General features: G+C 41.1%; 2 protein-coding genes and 1 pseudogene across 10 annotated transcripts in view; 1 reads left to right on the top strand and 2 right to left on the bottom strand.

Annotated features, from left to right (window-relative positions):
• The window catches only part of PALLD (palladin, cytoskeletal associated protein), a 270780-nt gene extending 268489 nt beyond the window's left edge, over window positions 1-2291 (top strand). For all 8 annotated transcript variants that reach the window (XM_079771702.1, XM_079771701.1, XM_079771704.1 and 5 more), the window contains one exon: window positions 161-2291. In XM_079771702.1, coding sequence (XP_079627828.1) covers window positions 161-333 — 173 coding nt within the window. In that variant the 3' untranslated portion in view covers window positions 334-2291. The remainder of the gene's footprint in view (window positions 1-160) is intronic.
• The window catches only part of LOC307099779 (3-oxoacyl-[acyl-carrier-protein] reductase), a 65901-nt gene that overhangs the window by 22893 nt on the left and 21483 nt on the right, over window positions 1-21525 (bottom strand). The window lies entirely within an intron of this gene.
• LOC307100343 (mitochondrial import inner membrane translocase subunit Tim17-A-like) lies at window positions 15840-18923 on the bottom strand (annotated as a pseudogene). The gene has a single exon. The product of its transcript is annotated as a mitochondrial import inner membrane translocase subunit Tim17-A-like (transcript).

Below are 21525 nucleotides of genomic sequence, written 5' to 3'. Positions count from 1 at the left end.
AAATGCAAAACTATTCTTAAATTTTAGGATTTCTACCATCAATGTGTCCAGTCTTCATAAGGAACATGTGCCTGGAGTGTGTCAAAGACATGTATTTACTTGAAACATCTAAGGGCTTTCCAGTAATCATGGTTAAAAGCGCCTGTTTTTGTTTTTGTAGCCCAGTGGCATCAGCAGCCACAGAGCACCAAGCCAAAGAAAGTGCGCCCCTCAGCCAGTCGCTATGCAGCACTTTCGGACCAGGGACTAGACATCAAAGCAGCGTTCCAGCCTGAAGCCAGCCCATCTCACCTGACACTGAATGCCGGCCTGGTGGAGAGTGAGGACCTGTAATCCGACATTCTTGTTAAAGCTGAAACACTGAAACACCCTTGCCTTGACCAGCATATGCCTTTGTCACTATGTAAAAGGCAAAAACCATACCTTTGACTATAAGAAATAAAAGAAACCAAAATATTTTTTTTACTTGATATACCAAACTTAAGAGTTTAAGTAGGTGATGCTGATAGAAATGTACACATTGCACAGGAAAACTTTTGAATTGCTGTGATTAAAGTGGTCTGAAATGCTAAAGGTAACCACAACTCGTATTATCAAAGAGCCTTTAAACACTAGCTTTAGGTGCTACACAACATGATAGTGTGCAATGCGTAACATGAAGCAATTGTACCACGAAAATACTAAAATGATTCTAAAGTGGCAGTGTATCCAGACAGCTACAGTGAACCAAGTGCAATATGTAAGGATGGAAAAGGAAGAGGAAAAGAATCCAAGTTAATGCCTTGTCTTTGCAAACGGTTTTATATTAAATCATAAGGAGGGGATTACTTGCCTTAAATATAATACTGTCAAGTGTTTTCTAATAAGGGTAACACCTTAGTTCTTGACCTTTTTTATGTGTCTTATTTCCTTTCATGCTACCTAGGTAGAAAGCTTATTTACAAACCATATTAAATGGCTAATTTAAATATAAATAATATAAAGTATTCTGAATAGAGCAGAAATATATTAGTCCATTCCAGGAAAGGCATCCAAACCACCCAAATAACCAAGGCATACAGCATTTGGAGGAAATAGGAGTTTGAAAGAAGTAAGGAGAGAAGAACGAAGGAAAAGGCTACCAACATACTTACTACATTGTACTCATTTAGATGAAAGTAGAAGGGCAGGAGACATGTTCAAGGCCAGGTTTTTTTTTTAATTAACCTCACATGTAGGTGAAAAAACACAGCCATTCACAAGTCAGGGAATCTAGGGCCAGCTGGAAGTTGGAGCACCTGTGCTATGGAAATGTAGTGTGTCTGAGTTTGTGTAGTAGTTGATGATTTTAGATGTTTAGAGCAAGTTGACAATGGACTGAGACTGCAAGATTGGTGTAAGAGAGACATTGCCTGTAGCATCTAGTCTACTTGAAGGAAATGGAGACTTAGGAGAGAAAAAAACAGGTTTGTGCCATAATGTATTTTTTTCAACTGCACCAAGACATGGTGAATGGAAAATACCAGTTCACATCCCTGCTCACATGAAACCTTGCTTTAAGAAGGTGTCACGCTGTTCTGAGGAGTTTGTAAAGGCATCTCAGCAAAGACTGATTTTTAAATGCATATGATTTTGCATCAGCTAGACTGAGATGACTCTGACCAGACTTGATGGTTTTAAGTCGGAACCAATAAACTTTAAAAAGAAGAAACAACAATTTGGCCTAATTTTATAAAACATGAAGTTTTAATGGTACTTTGCTATGAAAAGAAAACACTGTATTCCTTATGCAAAAACACATATATCTTTCATTATTTATAATAAAAATGTTGAACTCTCTAAGCTCAGTTACTCAATTCAATACATAGTATTTTTTACAGTAATTTTTTATCTGTGTACCACCCCATATATTTCATATTACTGCTTCACATGTACAGCTTTCTACTTCTTTGTAAGAACAGCAACCAACCAGGTTTAAAATGATTAACAGGCTTGAGCACCGGGTGGCAGATGTTCTATGCAGTGGTACAAGCGTCTTTGGCCACACTTATATGCATTACTAATATGGAATTTAAGATACTATACAAAGTCCCTCATGGACCTACCTATATTGTAGTACTATGACCTATGTCATATCTTACTTGCCAAATTTTTCTGAATATGACGTTTTGCTAATTTTCTGGGTTTGGGATTAAGTAGCATTATTTTGCCATCTTTTATGTTGTATTTATAAAAAAAATAGTACTATCATACTACTTTGGGTTGTTGTGCTGGTGTAATGTGGATTTAACATCAATAAATATTTAATAAGTCATAGTTGCAATTTTGTGAAGCAAAATATTCAGTTGTTTTGGTTTTCTATTGCCGCTGTAACAAATTAGTGCAAACCAAGGCTTAAAACAATACTCATTTCTTAGCTCACGGGTCTCTAGGTTAGAATTTCAGGCACGATATGTCTAGATTCTCCGCTCAGGGTTTTACAAGGCTAAAATAAATGTATCTACTAAATTGTTCATATCTGGAGCTCAAGATCCTCTTTGCAGCTTAAGTTGTTGTGACAGAACTCAGTTCCTCACAGATGCAGGACATGAGTCTCACTAAGTCTGTTGCTAGGGGCCACTCAACTTCTCCGACCACTCACATTCCTTGCCACCTTCAAACTCAGCAATGAGAATCTCCCCTGAGACAACACTCTTTGAATCTCTTGGCAACAGGGGCCCAAACACTTTCAAGGGAAGACCTGATGAGGTGAAGCCCACTCAGATAATCCCTCCTAAAAGCACTGGATTAGGGACGTAATTATGTCTGCAAAATCACTTCAAAGCAATGTGTGTTTGATTGCATAACTGAGAGAAGGTGAGTGTACAACAGCAAGTGAGACATAGTTGGAGCCCTCTTAGAATTCTGAAAACCACATTAGTTCATTGTGTGTATGCATGCAAATAACATTGGTTTGTGTGATGGCCCAGGTAGAAGCATTCTGTGACCACATATCATATCTCTCCCTTAGAAATTAAATATACAGCGTGCTGGCTCAAGATGTAACACAGGAAGATCCTGAACATACTACATAATAATCTCCTCTGAAAGAAACCCAACACTAGCTGAGTGACTCATATACATTGGGTGAATATTAAAAAATGCCCTGAAACAGGCAGGAGAGGCTCAGACACAGTCTTGCCAAAAACCCCACCTCAGCAGAACAAACCTACAAACACCAAACTTCTCCTTGAAGAGTGAAGAGATTTGAACCGCACATTGAGCACCCCAACTGTTAAGACCTGCAAATGAAAGAAGCGCCCACAAAATATCTCCCTTCAAACTCCAATGAGGCTTTTGAGCACGAGACCCACAAGGCTATAGCAGTCAGAGAAACTGTTCTTAAAGGGTTCCCACGCACAGACTCACCCACCCTGGGGCCCAGCACAAACACAGCTGACTGAAAAGTGACCAGTCATTCTGGGAAAGAGGCCTATTTGCTTATCTTAAGGGGGCAGCCTGAAGGGTGGGCATCTAATTTAATACGCATGTAGGGGCCTAGCTATAGGTGCATCCTAAGAGACAGGCATCTAATGAAACACTCTAAAAGCTGACTGTGCATCTCCAGAGACCTCAGAGGGCAGGTACTATCTTCACACACTCCATCTGCTCGCTCCAGGGTCACTGGTACCTCCAGAAAACGAGCTGTGCGCACATCTGAAGCAGCCGCCCAGAAGACACCCCTTGTTCGCCTGGCTCTGGTGTCCAGCAGGGCTCATCTTTGTGGGCCCCCAGGACTGTAATGGAGAAACAGTTCTTAGCCAACTACCCCCAGCCACAGGTCATAGCATACAGTCAGCAGACTGAAACATATCCCAATCTTTCTGAGAAAGAGGACAATTAGCTTGTCTTCATAGCTGTGGCCTAAGGGGCAGGCTTCTAGGGGCTGACCGAAATCCTCTCCAGAAATGGCAAGGCCAGCAGGCACTATTTGGTGCCTACATTGCCCAGCCCAGGCTACTCTTGTCTCCTCTGAAGAAGCTTATGGAACATCCACCACTCCAGTTTTTGTGGCTGCTGCCCAAAGGACACGTCCTTGAGACCATGGCCTTGGTGGCCAGTGGGCTTTGTGTTCACGGGTTCAACTAGAGCAGTGGTCGGCAAACTCATTAGTCAACAGAGCCAAATATCAACAGTACAACGATTGAAATTTCTTTTGAGAGCCAAATTTTTTAAACTTAAACTTCTTCTAGTGCCACTTCTTCAAAATAGACTCACCCAGGCCGTGGTATTTTGTGGAAGAGCCACACTCAAGGGGCCAAAGAGCCGCATGTGGCTCGCGAGCCACAATTTGCCGACCACGGAACTAGACAAAAGCCAACTAACAGCCCTTTACTGGCTACAACCCAAGGCTCAGTGTGGAGGAAGAAGACAGAAACCCCCTCCCCCCAGTATTCCTCTCAAAGAGGCACATTCCCATACTTCAGAAACTGCTGTCTGAGAGCCTGGCTTCCAATCAGCCTGAATCTAGATGCTGACTGAGGTCTTATCCATTGGGACATTGACAGGTGTTGGCACATCTGCAACTATTGGGAGCAACTCCGAATAAAAGAGGCCATTTGGACAATGACAAAGGTTTGAGAGGCAACCAACAGCCTGGACAGGGCTGAATAATATGGTTCATCTCCTACATTAGGCCACTCTTTCAAAACTGAGAGAGGTGACTATTTTACCTAATAGAAACATACTGAGTGTCAAGGAAAAATTGAAGAAATAAAGGAATCCACTCCATACAAAAGAAGATAAAAACTAAGAAAAGACCTAATGAAAGGGAGATAAGTGATTTAACTGATAAAGAGTTCAAAATAGCAGTCATGAACATGCTCAAGGAGCTTGGAGAGAAATACATGAGCAAAGTGAGAATTCCAACAAAGTGACATTACCAAATAGAAGTCACAGAGACAAAGAGTACAATAACTGACATGAAAAATGCAATAGAGGGTTTCTACAGTGAACTGATGAAGCAGAAGGAACAGCAAACTCATAGACAGTGGAGAGGAACTCATCCAATTAGAGGAACAAAAAGAAAAGAGTAAAGATAGCTTAAGGGACTCATGGGACAACATCAAGTGGACCAACATTATTCCCATTATAGAGGTCGCAAAAGGAGAAGAGAAAATGGGGCAGAAAACATTTTCAAAGTAATAATAGATGAAAATTTCCCTAATCTGGGCAAGAAAACAGATATCCAGATGCAGGAAGCCCAGAGAGTTCCAAAACAGATGAACCTAGAGGCCCACACCAACACACATTAAAATGTAAAATGTCAAAAGTTGAGGACTAAAAGATAACCACTTACAAAGGCAGTGTGAAAGGAAAAAAGTTAAAAAGAATAAAAATAAATACAATAATTATTTAAGGGATACACAAAATAAAAAGCTGTAAATTTTGACATCAAAAATATAAAGTGAGTGGGGGTGAATAAAAATGTAGTGTTAAAATGTGTTCAAAGTTAAGTCGTTATCAACTTCAAAACAGACATAAGTTTTTTTATATAACCCTCATGGTAACCACACCAAAAAACAATACACACCTATAGTAGATACACAAGATTAAAAAAAAGAAATCTAAGCATACAACCACAGATTAATTAGATCACAAAGGAAGAGCGCAAAAGAACAAAGGAATTATAAAACAGCCAGGAGACAATTAACAAAATGGCAGTAATTACATACTTACCAATAATTATTTTAAAGGTAAATTCTCTAATCAAAAGAGACAAAATGGCTTAATAATTAATTTTGTAAAAGACCCATCTATATGCTATCTGGGAGACTCAGTTCAGATGTAAGGACACAAAAACTAAAGGTGAAGGAATGAAAAAAAGTATTCCATGCAAATGAAAACCAAAAGAAGGCTGGTATAACTATATTTATATCAGACAAAACACACTTTACCACAAAGACTGTAATAGGACAAAGAAAGTCATTATATGATTGATTATAATGGAGTCAATCCAATAAGAAAATGTATTATTTGTAAATATTTATGCTTATAAATATGCAAATAGTGACAGACCTAAAGTCAGAAATACACAGCAATCCTCCTATATAATAAAAAGGTAATGTGCTAATCAACCAAACGGAGGAATGACGGGCCGGTCCCTATGACGCTCAACACAGGAGCTGCCCCCTGGTGGTCAATGCACTCCCACAGGCAGAAGCCAGTGAGCGCAGTGGCAGTGGCAGGAGCCTCTCCCGCCTCCGAGGCAGCGCTAAGGAGCAGCGAGCGGAGCTTTAAGAAGCAGTGAGCAGGTGTGGGGTAAGGAGCAAGGGCTCCCAGACTGCGAGAGGGATGTCTGGCTGCCGGAAGCGAACCTAAGTCGGCAGGCGGACATCCCCCAATGAATCCCAGACTGCAAGAGGGTGCAGGCCAGGCTGAGGGACCCCTCCCCTGGGGTGCACGAATTTTCATGCACCGGGCCTCTAGTACAATAATAATAGGAAACTTTAATATTCTACTTTCAGCAATAAATAGATTATCCAAATAAAAAATTAATAAGGACACATTGGCCTTAAACTACGTTAGACCAGATGGACTTAACGGACATTCAGTGAACATTCTATCCAAAAGCAACAGAACATACATTCTCAAGCACACATGAAACAGTCCCCTGGATGGTTCGTATGTTGGGTCACTAAATGAGTCATAAGAATTGCAAAAAGAATAAAATTATCTCAAGCATCTTTTTTTTATCACATGATATGAAACTAGAAATCAATTACAAGAAAATTGGAAAAAGCAAAATATGCAGAGATTAAACAATATGCTTCTGAACAACCAATATGTCAAAGAAGAAATCAAAAAATGCCTTAAGACAAATGAAAATTGAAATACAACACACCAAAACTTTCTGGAAGCAGCAAAAGCAATTCTAAGAGGGAAATTGATAGTGATAAATGACTATATCAAGAAACAAGAAAATCTCAACCAATGTAAACTTACACCTCAAGGAACTAGAAGAAGAACAACAAATGAAGACAAAGTTAGTTAAAAGAAGGGAATAACAAAGATCAGAGCAGAAATAAAGCAGAGGTTTAAAAGACCATAGAATAGATTAATGAAACAAAGAGCTGTTTTTTTTAAAGTTAAATAAAATAAAGATCAGTGAAGAGGGAGTCAAGATGGCAGCTGGCAGGACAGCAGTGAGGAAGAGTCTGAGTGAGTGAAAGGGTGAAAGGGGAGTGTGTGGACGTGTTTGTGAATGTGTGAATGTGTGAGTGACAGTTAGATCCTGCAGGAGTCTCAGGGGCTGGTAGACCAGACTCTACTTGACGGGGAGCCTCTGCTACCCCTGCAAGCACTCCCTGGGCAGCCAGCTCCGGCACAGAAACCACGCCAACTTGAAGGGGAGAGCTGCTGTGACTCGGAGTCCAGCCTCATCACCACCCAGACTTGCCTCAGACACCATACCAGACCAATTAGTAGTAAGGAGATTGAATCAATAATCAAAAACCTCTCAACAAAAAAAAGTCCAGGACCAGATGGCGTCATAGATGACGTCTACCAAACACTTAAAAAATTTCATACCAATCCTTCTCAATCTTTTTCAAAAAAAAATAGAAAATCAGGGGACACTTCCAAACTCATTTTATAAAGGTAGCATTATCCTGATACCCGAAACCAGACAAGGACACCACAGAGAAGAAAATTACAAGCCAATATCCTTGATGAACATAGATGTAAAAATCATCAACAAAATATTAGCAAATCCAATTAATCAATACATTAAAAGGAGCATACACCATGATTCAGTGGAATTTATTCCAGGAATACAAGGATGTTTCAACATCTGCAAATCAATGGAATACACCATGTTAACAAAATGAAAGATAAAAATCCCATCATCTCAACAGATGCAGAAAAAGCTTTTGACAAAATTCAACATCCATTTATGGTAAGAAAACTCTCAACAAAGTGAGTATAGAGGGAACATACCTCAACATAATGAAGACCATATACAACAAACCTACAGCTAACATCAAACCCAACAGAAAAAGCTGAAAGCTTTTCCTCTAAGATCAGGGACAAGGCAAACATGTCCACTTCCATCACTTTTCTTATCAGAGCAATTAGACCAAAAACAAAAACACCATAAAATGCACCCACATTATAAAGGATGAAGTAAAACTGTCATCATTTGCAAATAATGTGATATTTTGCATATAAAACCCTAAAGACTCCATCACAGAACTATTAGAACTAATAAGTTCAGTGAAGTTTCAAGATACAAAATTAATACACAAAAATCAGTTGTTTTTCTATATACTAATTGCAAAATATCAGAAAGAGAAATTGAGAAAAAAAATCCATTTACAATTACATCACAAAGAATAAAATACCTATAAATAAGGTAAAAGAAAACTATAAAACATTGATGAAAAAAATCTGAAGATGATACAAATAAATGGGAAGATATTCCATGCTTTCTATTGGATTGGAAGAATTAACACTGTTAAAATGTCCATAATACCCAAAGCAATCTAAAAATTCTAATGGCACTTTTCACAAAACTAGAGCAATCATAAAATGTGAATAAAATCACAAGACCCTAAATAGCCAAAGCAATTCTGCAAAAGAACAAAGCAGAAAGCACCACACTTTCCGGATATCAAACTATATTACAAAGCTACAGTAATCAAAACAGTATATACTGGCATTAAAACAGACACATAGATCAATAGAACACAATAGAGTTCAGATATAAACCCATGCACATGTGGTCGATAAATTTACGAAATGGAGCCAAAAATATGGAATGGGGGAAAGGACATATTGAATGGGGAACGTTTCTTTAATGGTGCTGGGGAAACTGGATAGCCATATGCAAAGGAATGAAACTACAATACACAAAAATTATCTCAAGTTGGATTAAAGAGATAAACATAAGACCTGAAACCATAAATCTTTTACAAGAAAATATAAACAGTAAGCTCCCTGACATAGTTCTTGGCAATGATTTTTTTGAATCTGACACTAAGAACAAAAAAATAAATAAATTAGTATGACTGAAAACTAAAAAGTTTCTGCACAGCAAAGAAAACCATCAACAAAATGAAAAGGCAGTAAGAGATTAATATCCTAAATGTATTTAAAAATTAATTTCTTTCAATAGAAAAAAAATCCAATTAAAAATTGGCAGGGGACATTTTTTCAAAGAAGACATACAGATAGCCAACAGGTACATGAAAATGTGCTCAATTTCACTAATAATCAGGGAGATGCAAGTCAAACCACAATGAGATATCACCACACACCTGTTAGAATGACTATTATCAAAAAGATAAGAGATTACTAGTGTTGGCCAGGATATGGAGAAAAAAACCGTGTGTATTGCTGGTGGGAATATAAACTGAACAGTATAGAGGTTCCTCAAATAGTTAAAAATAGTACATATAATCCAGCAATTCCACTTCTGGGTATATATCCAAAGAAAATAAAAACTCTACCTTGGAAAGATATATGCACCCTCATATTCATTGCCGTATTATTTACAATAGCCAAGACATGGAAGCAACCTAAATGTTCACTGATAAATGAATGGGTAAAAAAAATATGGTGTGTGTGTGTGTGTGCGTGTGCGTGTGAGTGTGTGTATGTGGAATATTATTTAGCCTTAAAGAGAAGAAAACCCTGCCATTTGTGGTAACGTGGATGGATCATAAAATCAGTGTACTCAGTGAAATTAGTCACACAGAGAAAGGCAAATATCATATGGTCTCACTTATATGTGGAATGGCAAAAACAAAACTCAGATACAGCAAACAGATTGGCAGTTTCCAGAGTCATGGGTGGGTAAGATGGGTAAAGGTGGTCAAAGTTTACAAACTTCTACTTATAAAATAATTAAGTCCTAGGATGTAATTAACAGCATGGTGACCATAGTTAATACTATATTGTATATTTCAATGTCACTAAGTAAATCTTAAAAGTTCTCATCACAAGAATAAAAATGGTAACCATGTATGGTGATGCTTGTTAACCTACAACATTTGACATATTGTTTTATGCATACTCACTGATCTGTTCTCTATTAAATTTTTATCTAATTAAAGTATTTGCCTACTTCATTAGAAATAACTCCAAGTTAAATACTAGCCATACTTTCACTAAATTCCTTCTTTTGGGAAGTTTCAAAGTGCAGTTAGCTCTTAGAGCAGTAACTTCCCAAGACCACCAGAAACTTACTAGAATTTCAAATTCCCTGACAAGCCACATATGGAAGGCAACTGATCGATGTTTCTCTCTCTCTTTCTCCTACTTCCTTTCTCTAAACATATCCTTGGGTGAGGATTAAAAAAAAAAAAATCAATAAAAATATATTTTTTAAAAAACAACTAATTTTATCCACTAAACTATAAAAATGAGACTGCTGGCACTGTCAATAGTAGGTACTCTTTCAAAGATGGCAGAATGTATTTTATGCCATTACTAGAGGCCCAGTGCATGAAATTCGTGCACACGAGGGGGGTTGTTCCTCAGTCTGGCCTGCACCCTCTCACAGTCCAGGAGCCCTCGGGGGATGTCTGACTGCCGCAGGGAGCAGGTCTAAGCCAGCAGTCGGACATCCTTAGTGCTGCTGCGGAGGTGGGAGAGGCTCCCGCCACCACCACTGCACTTGCCAGCCATCAGCCCGGCTTTTGACTGAGCAACGTTCCCCCTGTGGGAGCGCACTGACCACCAGGGGGCAGCTCCTGCCTCCTGGTGATCAGTGCACATCATAGTGACTGGTCAACCGGTCGACTGTCTGCTCCCTGGTGGTCAGTGCATGTCATAGCAAGCGGCTGAGCAGCCTTAGCATATCATTAGCATATTATGCTTTGATTGGTTGAACGGATGACTGGACAACCAGACACTTGGTATATTAGGCTTTTATTATATAGGACTAGAGGCCCGGTACATGAAATTCGTGCATGGAGGGGGTTGTCCCTCAGCCCAGCCTGCACCCTCTCCAATGTGGGATCCCTCTCACAATCCAGGACTACTGGCTCCCAACTGCTCGCCTGCCTGCCTTCCTGATTGCCCCTAACCGCTTCTGCCTGCCAGCCTGATCACCCCCTAACCACTCCCCTGCCAGCCTGATTGATGCCTAACTGCTCCACTGCCAGCCTATTCACCCCTAACTGCCCTCCCTGCAGGCCTGGTCCCCCCTAACTGCCCTCCCCTGCAGGCCTGGTCCCCCCCCAACTCCTCTCCCCTGTAGGCCTGGGTCCCCCCCGCAACTGCCCTTCCCTAAAGGCCCGGTCACCCCCAACTTGCCTCCTCTGCTGGCCTGGTCACCCCTAACTGCTCTCTCCTGCAGGCTTGATCGCCCCCAACTGCCCTCCCTTGCTGGCCTGGTCCCTCCCAAATGCCCTCCCCTGCTGGCCATCTTGTGGTGGCCATCTTGTGTGCACATGGGGCAGGATCTTTGACCACATGGGGGCAGCCATCTTGTGTGTTGGAGTGATGGTCAATCTGCATATTACTCTTTTGTTAGGTAGGATAGAGGCCTGGTGCATGGGTGGGGGCCGGCTGGTTTGCCCTGAAGGGTGTCCCGGATCAGGGTGGGGGTTCCCTTAGGGTGTGGGGCGGCCTGGGCGAGGGGCCTGTGGTGGTTTGCAGGCCAGCCATGCCCCCTGGCGACCCATGTGGAGGCCCTGGTATCTGGGATTTATTTATCTTCTACAATTGAAACTTTGTAGCCTGGAGTTTCCTGCTTGCTCCGTGGTGGCAGCCATTTCTGTTGGGATTTATGTATCTTCTATAATTGAAACTTTGTAGCCTTGAGTGGAGGCCTAGGCCAGCAAGGGCAGGCGGAAAGCTTGGCTTCCTCCATTGCCGTGGAAACCCAAGCCTCCCTCCTGCTCTCTGTGGCTGCAGCCATCTTGGTTGGGTTTATTTGCATACTCACTCCTGATTGGCTGGTGGGCGTGGTTGGTGGGCATGGCTGGTGGGTGTAGAGGAGGTATGGTCAATTTGCATATTACTCTTTTATTAGATAGGCTTATATAGAATGATTTTCTCTTCAATTGCCTTCACATTTCTCACTCATAAGACTGATACACTATTTCCCAATTGTGGAAAACTGAAAAGCAAAGCGGAGCCACTGTAGAAGGTAGCATTCCAAAGTATTCTGTGAGAGGATATCCCCAGCTCTTGCCCACCCTCACTCTGGGTCAAAGGTTAAGGGCTGGGACAACCAGCCTTAGAACTGACATCATGTGTGTATGTCAAGATAATGGTCAAGCCAGACCATGGAGCAGGGGCCAAGAGCCTAAATGCTGCCCACCATGGAACAGCAATGGCCACAAGGGTTAGTCTGGGCTCAGTACAACAGAACCACAGGGAAAGGTATGATTAAAATGAGTCAGAGTCTGGGAAGCCATGGGAAAGTTGCATGGTGGCTTGCCAGTTCCCTAATAGCCTAAGGGCACATATATTTACTTCTAACTGAACCCTTAACTAAGGGAAGTAAAGTGTCTGGTGTAAATAACGCAATCTACACAGCAGCACTGCTTTGAGAACAAGCTTTCACTCTCTGAGATATGCTCAGAGATATAGATCAGAGTCAACATTCAGTGAATAAACCAGAAACCATACTGCTCATAACACATATGTTTTAAATCAAGATGAATAGATGAAAACAGAACTTGAAATATAAAGCTCAGAAAGTATGTTAATAAAAGTGGAAAATACTAGAGTATAATACATAATGCTTCCAGTACTAGGAGGACTCCAGATACAATGTACCAGAAGCATGGCTATCAGGAATGGAAATAACATTTACTAAACATCTACTATGTGCCAGGCATTAATACTAGTACATAAATACTATTTTATTTAATCCTTACAACTCTAGAATTGTTAGTCTCTCTTACAGATGAGAAAACAGGCTCAAGGGACAAATGTAATAAGACTAAATCACAGTCAATTAGTTACAGATTTGGAACTTGAAACCAGGATTTTCTGGCTCCAAAACCCGTATCTTTCCACTAACCTCACTGAAAAGATGTGAAACCCTCTACTGGGACCAGGGCTTGAACATTTATGAAAGGACACTAAAAATTAGTGACAATCACCTTTTCGAAAGTGAGTGATTAGTTAGTATAAAGGTTACTCAAAATTTCAATGCAATATCACAAACATGATTCTTGTCATATTCCTGGCAAGTGTAGGAAGTATTGATATCAAATACACCCACACATAGTTAGATAAATAAGTTAATCAGCTAAAATAATTTAAAGATAAGGCAGGGAGTACTATCCCTTTCAGGAAGGAAGCAATTGCCCCTTAATGATGTAGTCTGAACACCACATTAGCACCATTCACTTGAGGCCTCTGTCACCCAAAAACTTTCAGAAAACAAAACTACTACTAAACACTTCTATGTAGACTAAACTAAAAGTGATTGTACTTACTATTTTACACAATTTAGAAGTTTCTATTTAAAAGACTAATTAATCAGTTTAGTTGTTTTTACTAAATGTCATACTAGATGATATATGTATGATATATTATTTCAAGATAACTAATTAAACTGTCATTGTGCCCCCAAGGGCAGACAAGAGGAAAATTCTGATCTCCAAATGCTGTGCCCTGAGTTGTGTTCTCACCCAAAATTAACAAATCCACCAGTACCAACCTCCCTTCCTCTTTTATCAAATTTATTGAGGTATAATTCAGTCATTAAAGTGTATAATTTAATAAATTTTGAGGCAACTATCCATTCTTAATTTTAGATTAGTTTGCATTTTCTAGAATTTTTACTACAGTCACATAGTATGTACTCAAATTTTGAGGCTGGCTTCTTTCACTAAGCTTAATTTGCAATTCACCAAAGTGTATCAGTAGTTGGTTCTTTATATTGCTGAGTAGTATTTCATTGTATAGACATACTACTTTTTGTTTACCCATTCTCTTATTCATGAGTATATATGGATGCTTACAATTTTGGCTATCCTATCTAATAAAAGAGTAATATGCAAATTGACCGTCACTCCAGCACACAAGATGGCTGCCCCCATGTGGACACAAGATGGCCGCCACAAGATGGCCAGAAGGGGAGGGCAGTTGGAAGGGACCAGGCCTGCAAGGAAGGGAAGTTGTGGACAATCAGGCCAGCAAGGGAGGGCAGTTGGGAGGGACCAGGCCTGCAAGGGAGGGCAGTTGGGGGCGATCAAGCTGGCAGGGGAGCAGTTAGGCATCAGTCAGGCTGGCAAGGGAGGGCTGGTTAGGGGGTGATCAGGCTGGCAGGCAGAAGCAGTTATGGGCAATCAGGAAGGCAGGCAGGCAAGCAGTTGGGAGCCAGCAGTCTTGGATTGTGAGAGGGATGTCTGACTGCCTGTTTAGGCCCGATCCCGGTAGGGGTCCCAGATTGGAGAGGGTGCAGGCTGGGCTGAGGGACACACCCGCCCCCCGTGCATGATTTTCATGCACTGGGCCTCTAGTTATAAAGCTGCTGTGAAAACTAATGTACAAATCTTTGTGTGGACATATGTTTGTAATTATTATGCAAAAATATCCAGGTGTAGATTGGCTGAGCTGTATGATGGATATATGTTTAACTTTTGAAGATACTACTAAACAGTTTTTCAAAGAGTTTTTAACAATTTACATTCTCATCAGCAGCATTTGTTGTTCCACATCCTCAACAATTGGTATTATCATTATTTTCCAACTAGAGGCCCAGCACACGAAATCATGCGCGAGTACAGTCCCTAGGCCTAGCCTGCGATCAGGGCCATGTCCGACACCCCTTGATTCCCCACGATGCTAGCTTGCTGCCGCTGCCCCCATGACACTCGCCACCGCCGCCCCATGAAGCTCTGTGACGCTTGCCTCTGCTACTCCACGAAGCTTCCCACCCCACAACACTCCCCGCCGCAGCCCCGCAATGCTCCCCGACGCTCTGTGATGCTCACCTCTGCCACCCCGCAAAGCTCTGCGAAGCTCCCCACCCCACAACTCTCCGCAACGCTCTCCACAGCCGCCTCGTGAAGCCCTGCGACGCTCCCCTCCGCTGCATGCCTACCCTGTGACTCTCGGCAATGCTCCACGACGCTCTCCACAGCCACCCCGCGACGTTCCTCGATGCTCCCCACCCCACAACGCTCAGTAATGCTCACCTCACCGCTGCCACCCAGCAATGCTCACCACCATTCACCACTGGATGCTCACAGCCAGCCGCTGCTCAACAGTCCCCAGTCCCACCCGGCCGCCGCCCCTCCCCCCCATTCGCCATGCTGTGATCAGAGCCTGCGGGGCAGGGACCGAGAGGTGGTCAATACACCTCATGGCAACTGGTCAAGTGGTCATTCCAGTCGTTACACTTATGGTCCTGGCCTTTTATTATATAGAATTTAGACATTCTAATGGGTATATAGTTGTATCTCATTGATGTTTTAATTTAAATTTTCCTGATCATCAAAGCCACTGAGAACCTTTTCATGTATTTATGGTCATTCATATATCTTCTCTTGTGATATGTCTAATCAAATCTTTTGCCACTTTTATTTGGTTGTCTTATTTTGTTATAATAGCTTATTATATATTTTTTCTGGATACAAGTCCTTTTTCATATAAATTTATGGCAAATGTTTCTTCTAGACTGTGACTTGCCTTTTCATTTTCCTAACATCTTCCAAAGAACAAAAATTCTTGATTTTAATGAAACTCAACTTTCCAAGTTGTTGTTTTTTGTTTTTTGTGGTTTTTTTGGTACAATTTTTGCCTTTTGTGTCCTATCAAAGTAATCTTTGCCTACCTCAAGGTCACTAACAAGTATTTAGTCTAGATTGAGGGAGGTAAAATGTTTGTGTGTTGGGCGGGGCGGGGGGGGGGGGTGGTGTATCAGGAGGGTATCTCAAACAAACAAAAACTGACAAGCCATGGTATTGAGAATTTCACAGTTCTGTTGAAGAGACGGTATAGAATCTTGATAAAGACACTTTAAACTAAACAAATATAAAAAAAACAACAACTATTAACTCCAGATAATCTCAAAAGATGAGAATGAGCAAAAACCTAATTATTAAATGCACCATGCCTCAACGTTTGTAGCTGGTCTTCAAATTTGGCCCTCAATACTATCTATTAATTATACTACGTTCCTCAGTGACTCACTCTCTTACTGTCCATAAAGACAAATTAAAAACTCCTCTTCAGTCCAGTCTATTATCTAAATACAAAAAAAAAAAAAATGATGTTTTTGAAGTGTCCACTGATTGTCACACTGTGTGCTAAGTTGGTAACTGCCTGACCTGAACTTGTCATTTCTTTTTTTCAAGCATATCAGTGGCAGACAGTAACAAACCATTCCACAGCCCCCATAAACATCATTTGCCCCATATGTCATGAAATTCTGAGATACTGTGTGGCCAATACATTCCCTTCTCTCTATACACTATTCTAATCTACCACAGGTAAGTCTCAGCAATGTGATGGTGTAACATGCAGGAGTTATCACCACTCCACTTGTATGTGGTTCCTGTCGCTATTCTCTCCAGTAAGTGATTCAATTACAGAATCTCAACCTTAGAATCTGCTTCCTGTTATGAATGCTCTTAGGCCAGGTCACCCAATGTTTTAGACCCTAGTTCCGTTTCTGAGCTGAAAACTCATGCAAAAGTGGTCTAAGAAGTATTACTAGAAGAAGATGACACAGAAAGATCTTGAACTCACCTCCCCCCATGGACACACCAGATCTATAGCTACATACAAAACAAGTTCCTCCGGCGGGGGGGGGGGGGGGGACACAAAAACAAAAAGCAGCTGAGCAACTCCTACACATCAGGTGAATGAGAAAAAGCTCCACTTAGAAACAGGTTAAGAGAGCTGAGACACAATCTCGCCATAAACTCCAACCCCAGTGCAGCGACCCCTAGTCAGGAAGTCAACCTTCCCCCTGAGGAGTAAAGGGTTTGAACCCCACATTGGACACCCCAACTTTTAAAACCTGCACCTCAGAGACAAACCTCCAAAATATCTAGCTTTGCAAGCCAACAGGGCTAGTTTCTATGATACGCACAGGCCATAGCAAACTGAGGAACAGCTCTTAAAGAACTCACATGCAGTCACGCAGCCCAGAGCCCAGCAAAGAGGCAGTCGACTGAAAAGTGCCCAGACTTTCTGTGAAAGAGGCTTATTTGCTTATCTTAAAGGGTCAACCTGAAGGGCAGGCATCTAATTTAATACAAATATACGGGCCTAATGAAGACAGAAGCTGGCTGGCGCCATCCTTTACTCTTCCTCTGCCTCACTCAAGCTCCCCGGTATCTCCTGGAAAGGAGCTTATACCCCAATCTGAGTCCCGTTTTTGTGGCTACTGAACAACAAACACCTCTAGATCATCTGGCTCTGGTAGCCAGCGAAGCTAAAGCTCACGGGTCCCACCGAACGGTAACAAATGAAAGATTTCTTAACCAAATAAAACTGGCAGGACACAGCAAGAGGCAAGACTGAGTTCCAAATCTTTCTGTGAAAGAGGCACACTGGCTCGTCTTCATAGCTACGTCCTGAGGGGCAGGCTGCTAATTAAACACACATCTAAGGGCTGACTGGAAACTCTCCAGAGATCCTGGAGGGCCAGTGCCATCTTCGAGCTCTCCCTCTGCTGCGCTGCAGAGCACGAGGGTATCTCCCAGAGAGGAGGGTGTTCATATGTCTGCTGCCCTAGTTCTTGTGGCTGCTGCTCAAGGGACACTCCCAATCACCTAGCACTAATGATGTGCAGAATCTGTATTCATGGTCCGATCCCATGACACTGTAACAAATGGAGGGACAGTTCTTGGCTGGCTACCACACTGTGCACAGCGCACACAGTAGACTGAAACACACACACACACACACACACACACACACACACACCCCGACTTTCTGTGAAAAAGGCCTATTTGCTTGTCCTGGAGCTTTGGGCAGAGGGGCAGGCTTCTGGTTTGGCATACATCTAGGGGGCCTCTTGAGTTCCTCTCCAGGGATGGAGGCTGGTCAGTGTCATCTTTGCTCCTTCCCTCTACCTGGTTCCAGGTTGGCAGTATCTCCCAGAAAAAAGCTTCTACACTCATCTAGCACCCCCAATTTTTGTGTCTGCTGCTTGGGGACACCAAGGAGATGATGACCATGTTTCACTGCTGCTTGCCCTCAGGTCCTTCATCTTCTAAGCACTTAGTATGTTTTCTTTTAAATATACTAGACATTTAACTTTGATCGAAAATGCAATCTACTAGTACATGTAAACAAATAAATGAATAACCTTTTCACATGTCCCCCATGTTCCTTTAAATAGGAAAAAAGTGCTAAATCTCTCTTCAAAGCCTATTTGGCCATAGGTGTCCCACCTACGGTTTTAAAAACAGTCTGCAACTTGATGTTCTGAGATCCTTTCTTGAACTAGAACTCATTCTGTTAGAGAAGTCCTGATATTGTCCATAGTCCCTAAAAGGTGAGGATTGTAACCAGGCTGAAGGCAACTGGGAAGAGACTTGAGCAAACTGAGGACCATTAAGAAACTGTGCAGAGGCAAATCGTATCAACAAAACACCAGCTCCTTCAATTAAAGCTAGAGAATGCCACCTATCACAGCTGACCCAACCACAGCCACTGGTCCATTTCTTGCTGCCAGAGTGGCTCCTGTTAAGGCTCCACTCTTACTGGAGTTTCAGGGGTCCTCTTTCCCCCCAACTTGAAACATACTGCAGTCGATCATGGAAAACTGACCTCCCTGAACTGCAAAGCTTCCTCCCAACTTCGGAGCCCTGGTTTTAACAGCTGTCAAACTCCTTCGTAGTCTGTGGTTCACTTCCACTGGAGAATTGTGAACACCTTTGATTGCTTAAAAAATGCCACTACCTATGGTACCCATCATAAAGACCCCACCACAGTCATCCATAATTCACCAGGCAGGACTCTTGCACGTACTCCTCCATCCTGACTTCTACTTTTTTCCATGCAAGAGAACCCCAATACAACTAAAAGCACATTTCTCAGCAGAAATTTTGCAGATCAGAAAGGGGGTGGCAAGATATATTCAAAGTACTGAAAGAAAAAAATTTTCCAAACTCTACTGGGCAAAGTTTGCTTCAGAATTAAGTGAGAGATAAAGGATTTTTTGGATAAGCAAAAGCATCACCAGTAGACAGATATTACTAGATACTTTAAATAAATTTCTGTAAGGAAACAAAAGGAGGCTAATTAGTAACAGGAAAACATAGGAAAGAATAAATCTCATTGGTACAAGTAAATATACATTTCAGAATAATCTAATGAGGTAAATTATTCACTTATACAGCTAGTATGAAGATTAAAAGATAAATAATAACTACAATAATTTTTAAGGGATACACAAGATAAAATTATGTAAATGGTGACATCAAAAACTTAAAATGTGAGATAGGGAATTAAAAATATAGACTCTGCCAGTGTGGCTCAGTGGTTGAGCATTGACCTATGAACTAGGAGGTCAAGGTTCCATTCCAAGTCAGGTTGCAGGCTCGATCCCAAGTAGGGGGCATGCAGGAGGCACCTGATCAATGATTCTGTCTCATCATTGATGTTTCTATCTCTCTCTCCCACTCCCTTCCTCTCTTAAATCAATAACTATATTTTAAAAAGAATAAAGAGCTTTAAAATACATTCAATTTAAGTTATTATCAACTTAAAATAGACTATTTTAAATATAAATTGCTTTATGTAGTTTCATGATAACCACAAAGTAAACATCTATAGTAGCTGCCCAAAAGATAAAGATAAAGGAATCTAAACATAGCACTACAAAAAATTATCAAATCATAACAAATGAGGTTAAGAAAAAAAACACACAAACAAATTACAAAACAACCAGAAGACAAATAAGAAAATGGCAGTGAGTACATACCAATCAATAATTATTTAAATGTAAGTGGCCTAAATTTTCCAAAAGACATAACAAAACATGGAGCTCATAGATACAGAGAAGAGATTGGTGTTTGTCAGAGGAAAGCAGTAAGTGGTGGGGGAAATGGGTGAAGGGGGTCCAAAGGTACATTCAGTTATAAAATAATTATTTCCTGGAGATGCAATGTACGTCCTGTGACTATTGTTAACAATAATGTATTTTATTTCTGAAAATTGCTTTAAAAATTATTAAAATTTCTCATCACAAGAAAAAAATTTTTGTAACTATGGATGGTGATGGATATTCAGTAGACTTACTATATGATCATTTCCCAATATATACAAGTAGTGTATTATGTTGAACACCTGAAACTAACAGAATGTTGTTTATGCCATTATACCTCTAAACAAACAAACAAACAAAAACCACGAAGTACTTAGAGGTAGAATTAACAAATTTGTAAAAGATGTGTATGCTAAAAACTACAAAAAGTTGCTTAAAGATCACACTAAATAAAGACAAAGGGATTTTCCATGAAGAGCTTATAATATAGTTAAAAGTGAAATTAATATAAAAGAAATTTAAAAATTATTAAATACTCAAGATAGGATAGTGGTATGATTTCTCAATTTGCATATATTTCCATTTTGAAAGCCTAGAAAAATGTTTCAGCAACGTAAGGCAAAACTCCTATATCCAGAATAGACTTCTCCCTTTATTCTATGTAAGAGAAGCATATAAATTCAATGACCTTCTTTGTGCCTATTATTGCCCCCCAAAGTAATTTATAACATATAATTCTATCTCTAGAAAGCAGTTAAAAACTGTCTCATAAACTGAATATGAATAAAAGTATGAACAGGAGCACAAATTTTAAAGCCTTCCTGCAAAAAAATTAATACATTGTCTTTAAGCACAAATCTTTTTTTTTAAAGTGCAAAACACAAGTTGGATTATGGGCTCATATTTGTCACAGAGAAGCTACAGATGAGACTTCTTAAGAATCCAATGAAGATGAGAAACCAATATGGCGGCATAGGTAAACACCTAAACTGCTGTCTCGCACAACAATTTCAAAACTAAACTAAAAGACAAAATGTCTATCACCCATAACCACGGAAAAGCTGGCTGAGTGGAAGTTCTACAACTAGAAGGAAAGAGAAAAGAGCATTGAGACATGCACAAGCGCTGAAAAGCTGAGGTACGGAGGCACGCAAATTGGGCTGACGGCGGGTGACTGGGTGCCCTGCTTTTTTCAACCCCAAGGGAAACAAGCTCCTGATTACTCTGAACTCCAGTTTCTGGGGAGACGCTGGGGACCCAAACTCCTAAGGGGAGAAGCTGGACTGTCTGCCATCGGGTCGGAAAGTGAGGGTGACTTTCTTGCAGAGGTGCGCCCAGCAATCATTGTTTACTGTGCTGGGGCGCGGGATACAGGGACTTGGAAACACGGAAACACAGAGACGGCTGACTGGCAGCCATGGCTGTTTGCCACATCCTAGCCTAGTGACTTCCTGAGACCCCGCCCCGCCCAATCTACAAACCCACCCAAGCTCTATGCAGCGGCTTTTGCATATAAATGGCCTGCCCTATCGCAGCTTAACCTAGCAAACTGCAGCCCTGGTTAGACAGCTCAAAAACCTCCAAACCCCAAG

The sequence above is a fragment of the Cnephaeus nilssonii genome (assembly GCF_951640355.1).
Source record: "Cnephaeus nilssonii genome assembly, chromosome: 5".
Taxonomy (NCBI): Eukaryota; Metazoa; Chordata; class Mammalia; order Chiroptera; family Vespertilionidae; genus Cnephaeus; species Cnephaeus nilssonii.
Note: the sequence above shows the minus strand (reverse complement) of the source record. Positions and strands in the feature narration are given on the sequence as shown.